Raw genomic sequence first — 6,000 nt, forward strand, 5'->3', positions numbered from 1 at the left:
ATCCCCCCCACACAGCTGGCCTTCTGTGTCGGTCTTGAGCCGGGCGGGGTGTGTGAAAGAGCAGCGGAGGAACTTGGACCTGCTTCATCCCTCCGCCTCCTCTCCCACCTTCGTCTCCACCCGGGCACCATTGGGGCAGGGAAGACAGAGAGAAAGAGAGAAAGAAAAGAGAGGAAGAGAGAGAAAGAAAGAAAGAAAGAAAGAAAGGGAGTGAAAGAGAAAGAGAAATAGAATTGGAGGGAGAGAGAGAGGAAGAGAGAGTGACGGAAGGAGGGAGAAAGAAAGAAAGAGGGAGGAAGGAACAGAGAGAGAAAGAGAGAGCAAAACAGAGAGGAAGGAAAGAAGAGAGAAAGAAAGGACAGAGATAGAAAGAAATAGAAAGGAAGGAAGAGAGAGAAAGAGGGAGGGAGAGAGAAAGAGAGAGAAAGGGATGGAGGAAGAGAGAGCAAAAGAGGGATAATAATTTTTTTTGCTAATTTTTTTTGCTACATCCCCTCCCCCCAATAGTGTCCCTTTTTCCCAATCTTAAAATCTGGTCACTTTATACAAGCAGAAACTGCTATTTTAACCACAGAGTAATGGGGCTTACGTTGTCAGCAGCTAACAGTTTTTTCACTTCTGCGACACATAGCAGCAACCAGGGAAGTAATTTTCAACTGAACCATGATATGTAGGAAAGGAATAATCTCTTCCTTCTCATCTGCTACAACAGTTATCTCCCGATGCTTTCCTTTACAGCTGCTAACTTAAAAAGCAAACATTTGAATATCATTATATCAACCAAACTCAGTATCGGATTGTAATGCCTGAGGCTCTGCTATTTTCCAAAGCAGCAGAAGGCAAGGCAAGAAGCAATGGATGAAAACTAATCAAGGAAAGAAACGACCTAGAACTAAAAAGAAATTTCTTGACGGTGAGTACAATAAACCAGTGGAATGGCTTACCTTGAGAAGATGTGGGGGATCCATCACCAGAGGCTGTTAAAAAGAGACTGGACAGCCATTTAACTGAAATGATATGGAGTCTCCTGTTTGAGCAGGGGTTTGGACTGGAAGACCTCTAATGTTATAGGTTTTTTCCCCCAGAATCAAAGAATTAATTTCACATCATATATCCTTGCACGGATGTATTATTGACCGTGATATTAAAAAATCAGAAACCAAATTTCCTTTTAGGGAGAGCAATAAGGTTGATCAAAAACAAATGTTTTTTTTATACTAATATGATACGTTTTTCTATACAGGCAACTACCTATGTGTAAGATTGAAGGAATAGGTGGAACATAGGACAAAAGAAAGAGATTAAGCACTTAATAAAGTACACTTTATAATGCATTAAAACATCAATGAAGCATGTGCTAGCACTACCTCTTGGGAGTTTGAGATGTTGTCCAAGTATTCACAGTCTCGGAAAAATATCTGCAAAAGATGAGTCTTCTCCAGCCATTCTTTCTTTTGTGCCCATACCTGGTACACTCTGTGTTTTGCTTCTGTCAGAGTTTCTAATGCACTTTGGATCTGAAAAGAAGATGCTAATTATTATAAAACGTCACTAATGAAGGGGCAATGGTTGATATGTAATTTATATTGCTGTAACAGAAATATGCTAAGGCTCCATTTCCAATTACAATTACAGAATTGTCTGTTTATACATGAGGAAACAGGTGAGTGTCTTTTAATAAAGCTCATTTTTCCTTGGAAAAGTACCATATCTTGCTTGGTTTTTATCTCATGAGTCTCTGGATTTAAACACATATTCATAACAGGCTAATTTTGTGGGAAATATTGGTTGTCTGAGCTCTGTGCAAAATTACAAAATTGTAATTTTGTACAGACCCCCAACACTTTACCCTTGGATTATCTACGGTTGACCAATCCAGATTCCTAAGAGGTCAGTAAGGGGCGAGTACAAGTGCACTAGAATGCCTTCCGTCCCCTGTCCTATTGCTCTCCTATATCTCCTATACCTTTCTTCTATTCCTATATCTCCTCTTCTATTCTTTCAAGATATTACTATATCTTCTTTTCTATTCTTTCTTAGATATATTTTACTATGAGTATCTCCTCTGTAACCTTCATAATGTATTTTACTAAGTGTATATAGATATATACCCAGTAAAACCCTCATTGTGTTTTGGACTAAACAAACAAACAAATAAATAAATGAATGAATGAATGAATGAATGAATGAATGAATGAATAAATAAATAAATAAATAAATAAATAAATATACTTCTGTCGCCATTTTCTGTTCCAGCGCAAGCTCTTGTCCCAGCTGTGATACTCGTTCATAAATCTCATCTCGAGACTCAATTTCTGCCAATAGCTGCTGGTGCTGATTAATCTTCAGGCCACTGTTAGACACATCTCGAATTGTCTCCTCAGCTTCCATTTCTCTTATCATTTCAGATGCCCAGGAAGAATAGTCCCGAACCTTAAAATTGAGGAAAGGAAATTTTAGATGTGGGGTAAGATTTATATCCTTAAATGACAATATAGGTAACAGATGACACTTCCTGTGGTTCAGTTCACACATAGCACTAAAATGTGATTGGTTACAAATTGTGTTTTGCCTCAAACAAAAAAAAACCCTGTCAAGGCTATTTATCTATCAAGTATAGAATATATGTCCTTGGGCATCAAGGGTCACCTAAGTTAAGTTTACTTTATTGTTATTGCACCTTGTATAACAAAATTAAGTGCCATCCTCAGCGTATGTTATAACTATAAAAATAAAACACAAACACACATCATTCACATTCTATACAACTGAACTGAAAACCCGTGATATTTCAGTAATATTGGACTATACAATAGAACTCAATATAGTTGCTGCTCTGGGATAGAAGCTATTTTTCAGCCTATTTGCCGTTGCTTTTATTATCCTGTACCATATGGTAGTAGTAGTTAATAACAGTTCAAAAAAAGGGTGCCCTGGATAAGATGGATTTTTAAGAACGTTTTGAACTTTCTTAAAGCAGCGGAAACTATAAAGTTATTTCAAAAAGGGGAGATGTTAACCAATGATCCTCTGGGCTATGACGTTAACCCTCTGGAGTGCTGTCCTACCTGCCACTTTGCAATTGGCAAACCATACACAGGTGAAGTGTCTTAAAATACTCTCTAGGGTGTAGCAGTAGAAGGTTACCAGCAGTTTTTCATTCAGTTGTTGTTTCCTGAACTGTCTCAGCTGGTATAATCTCTGCTGAGTTCTTTTGACCAGTGCTGCAATGTGAACCCTCGCATCCTGGACACAAACGGTTTCAACTCCTACCCTCAAAACATCGCTACAGAGCACTGCACACCAAGACAACTAGACACAAGAACAGTTTTTCCCCGAATGCCATCACTCTACTAAACAAATAATTCCCTCAACACTGTCAGACTTTTTACTAAATCTGCACTTCTATTCTACTAGTTTTTCTCATCATTCCTATCATTCTTTTCCTCCCATCTAGGACTGTATGACTGTAACTTGTTGCCTGTATCCTAAGATTTTTATTAATATTGATTGTTTCTTCATTGCTTATTTGACCCCTATGACAATTATTAAGTGTTGTACCACATGATTCTTGACAAATGTATCTTCTTCTTTTATGTACACTGAGAGCATATGCACCAAGACAAATTCCTTGTGTGTCAAATCACACTTGGCCAATAAAATTCTATTCTATTCTATTCTATTCTATTCTATTCTATACTATACTATACTATACTATACTATACTATACTATACTATACTATACTATACTATTCTATTCTCCCTCTTTTTTCTCTGCCAACTCAGAAAGCTCAAACTCAGAAAGCTCAAACTCAGAAAGCTCAAACTGCCCAAGGAGCTGCTGATACAGTTCTACAAAGAATTTATTGAGTCTGTCACATGCACCTCTATAACTGTTTGGTTCGGTTCTGCAACCCAACAAGAGAGACACAGATTTCATAGGATAATTAGAACAGGAGAAAAACAATAACTACCAAACTGCCTGTATACAGCACAAGTCAAAAAAAGGGCTGTGAAAATATTTACAGACTGCTCACATCCCGGATATAAACTATTTCAACTTCTACCCTAAAAAAGACTCTATAGAACACTGCACACCAGAACAACTAGATACAAGAACATTTCCCCCCAAAAGCCATCACCCTGCTAAACAAATAATTCCCTTAATGCTATCACACTATTTACAAAATCTGTACTACTATTAATCTTCTCATTGTTCCTATCACCCATCTCCTCTCACTTACGACTGTATGACTGTAGTTGTATCCTCACAATTTATATTGATTGTTTCCTAATATGATTTGTTTGTTTATTTGTAGCCTATGACTATCATTAAGTGTTGTATTTTATTATTCTTGATGAATATATCTTTTCTTTTATGTACACTGAGAACATATGCACCAAGACAAATTCCTTGTGTGTCCAATCACAGTTGGCCAATAAAAATTCTATTCTACTCAACTCTGCTCTACTCCACTCCACTCCACTCCACTCCATTCCATTAATTGGTTGACCATTCTGGAAAATACTGGCCAATACATCTGGAGGAAAGAATAATATAGGATTTTTTAAAAAAAATTAGAAAAGAACATTGAAATTCTCACATAGGTTTGTAAGCGGTATAATCTGCAAGCATGTTCCAGCTGCTCCCTGTTTTCTTCCACTTTACACCGCAAGACTTCCCAATTCTCCACTAAGGCCTGTTGTTTTGCCTTGATCTCCTCCGCTTGCCTCTCAGAGCACAGGCAGAGCACGCCATCTGCAGTATCAATCAAAATATGCAGCTGCAAAACAGGGGGGGGGGAAATGAAATGAAATCATTTAACTTTTAAAATAAAAGTTTAAGAACCCACCCATCAAAGACATTTCCCCAAATGTTGGCTAACTCCACTCTATTCAGAGCTTCATAAGCAGCCAGAGTCGTGAATTTCAGTTTGCGGAGAGAAGAGTAGGCCTCAGAAAATTAAACTACTGAAACAGACTGTCTGTCTAGTCTATTTACACTAGCTGGAGATTTGAAACTGGCAGCTGGCTGTATTAAGCAGCCCAGAAGGACAATCTGTCATGTCTATATGAGAAATAGTATGATAGTACTGGCAGGAAACAGAGGAGCAGAAGCAGCCAAATCGTTTTTGTTTCTGCCTCCCATTTGTCCATCAGCAGATCTGTCAGACTGAGGGCTGCTTTTCCTTCTTCTCGCTATTCAATATGTTCATCCTCTTTCCCTCTCTTCCTCCAAAAGGAGGCAGAGAATGAATTGCTGAAGCTAGCAGCTCACAAGATAACAAAACGGGACCGTCTTCTGCCTCATAGATCCCAGCAACCGGTCAGGTCCTACAGAGTTGGTCTTCTCCAGGTCCCATCAACTAGGCAAAGCCATTTGGCAGGGCCTGGCGGAAGAGCCTTCTCTGTGGCAGCCCCAGTCCTTTGGAATCAACTCCCCCCGGAGATTCATACTGCCCCCACCCTCACAGTCTTTTAAAGGCCTTAAAAATGCGTCTCTGCCAGCAGCCCGGGGTCATTGAAATTTTAACACGTACCCCAGTATGACTGAACGATAAATGAATGTGGATGATTGTTTTTTTAAGTACAGTAATCCCTCGCTACTTCGCGGTTCATCTTTTGTGGATTCGCTACTTCACAGGTTCTTTTCAAAGAAGACTTAAATCCATTAAATGCATTAAAAGTTTTAAATCCATTAAAAATGCATAAAATTCTTCTACAATACTGTACTAAACTGGTAGGATATCACATGTAGTTCCAGCTGAGAAACATTATAGAATGACTGCTTAATGCAAAGGGTGGGTTTTAAAAGTCCAAATACTAGTTAAATACATTAAAAAAAATTCTTTCTCTACTTCGCGGAAATTCGTTTTTCACGGGTGGTCTTGGAACGCATCCCCCACGAAAAATGAGGTATCACTGTATATTGGGATTTTAGAATTTAAATTATATGTTTTAGTATTGAAATTTTTAGAGTGTTCCAGTATTAGATTTCTT

General features: G+C 38.3%; 1 protein-coding gene across 1 annotated transcript in view; it reads right to left on the reverse strand.

Moving 5' to 3' along the window:
- SPTBN5 (spectrin beta, non-erythrocytic 5) overlaps window positions 1-6,000 on the reverse strand; it is a 138,291-nt gene that overhangs the window by 72,005 nt on the left and 60,286 nt on the right. The window contains exons 32-34 of the mRNA XM_070740867.1: window positions 4,605-4,784; window positions 2,233-2,433; window positions 1,368-1,517 (exon numbers count right to left, since the gene is read on the reverse strand). Of these exons, the coding sequence (XP_070596968.1) occupies window positions 1,368-1,517; window positions 2,233-2,433; window positions 4,605-4,784 (531 nt within the window). The remainder of the gene's footprint in view (window positions 1-1,367; window positions 1,518-2,232; window positions 2,434-4,604; window positions 4,785-6,000) is intronic.

The sequence above is a fragment of the Erythrolamprus reginae genome, chromosome 1, assembly GCF_031021105.1.
Source record: "Erythrolamprus reginae isolate rEryReg1 chromosome 1, rEryReg1.hap1, whole genome shotgun sequence".
Taxonomy (NCBI): domain Eukaryota; kingdom Metazoa; phylum Chordata; class Lepidosauria; order Squamata; family Dipsadidae; genus Erythrolamprus; species Erythrolamprus reginae.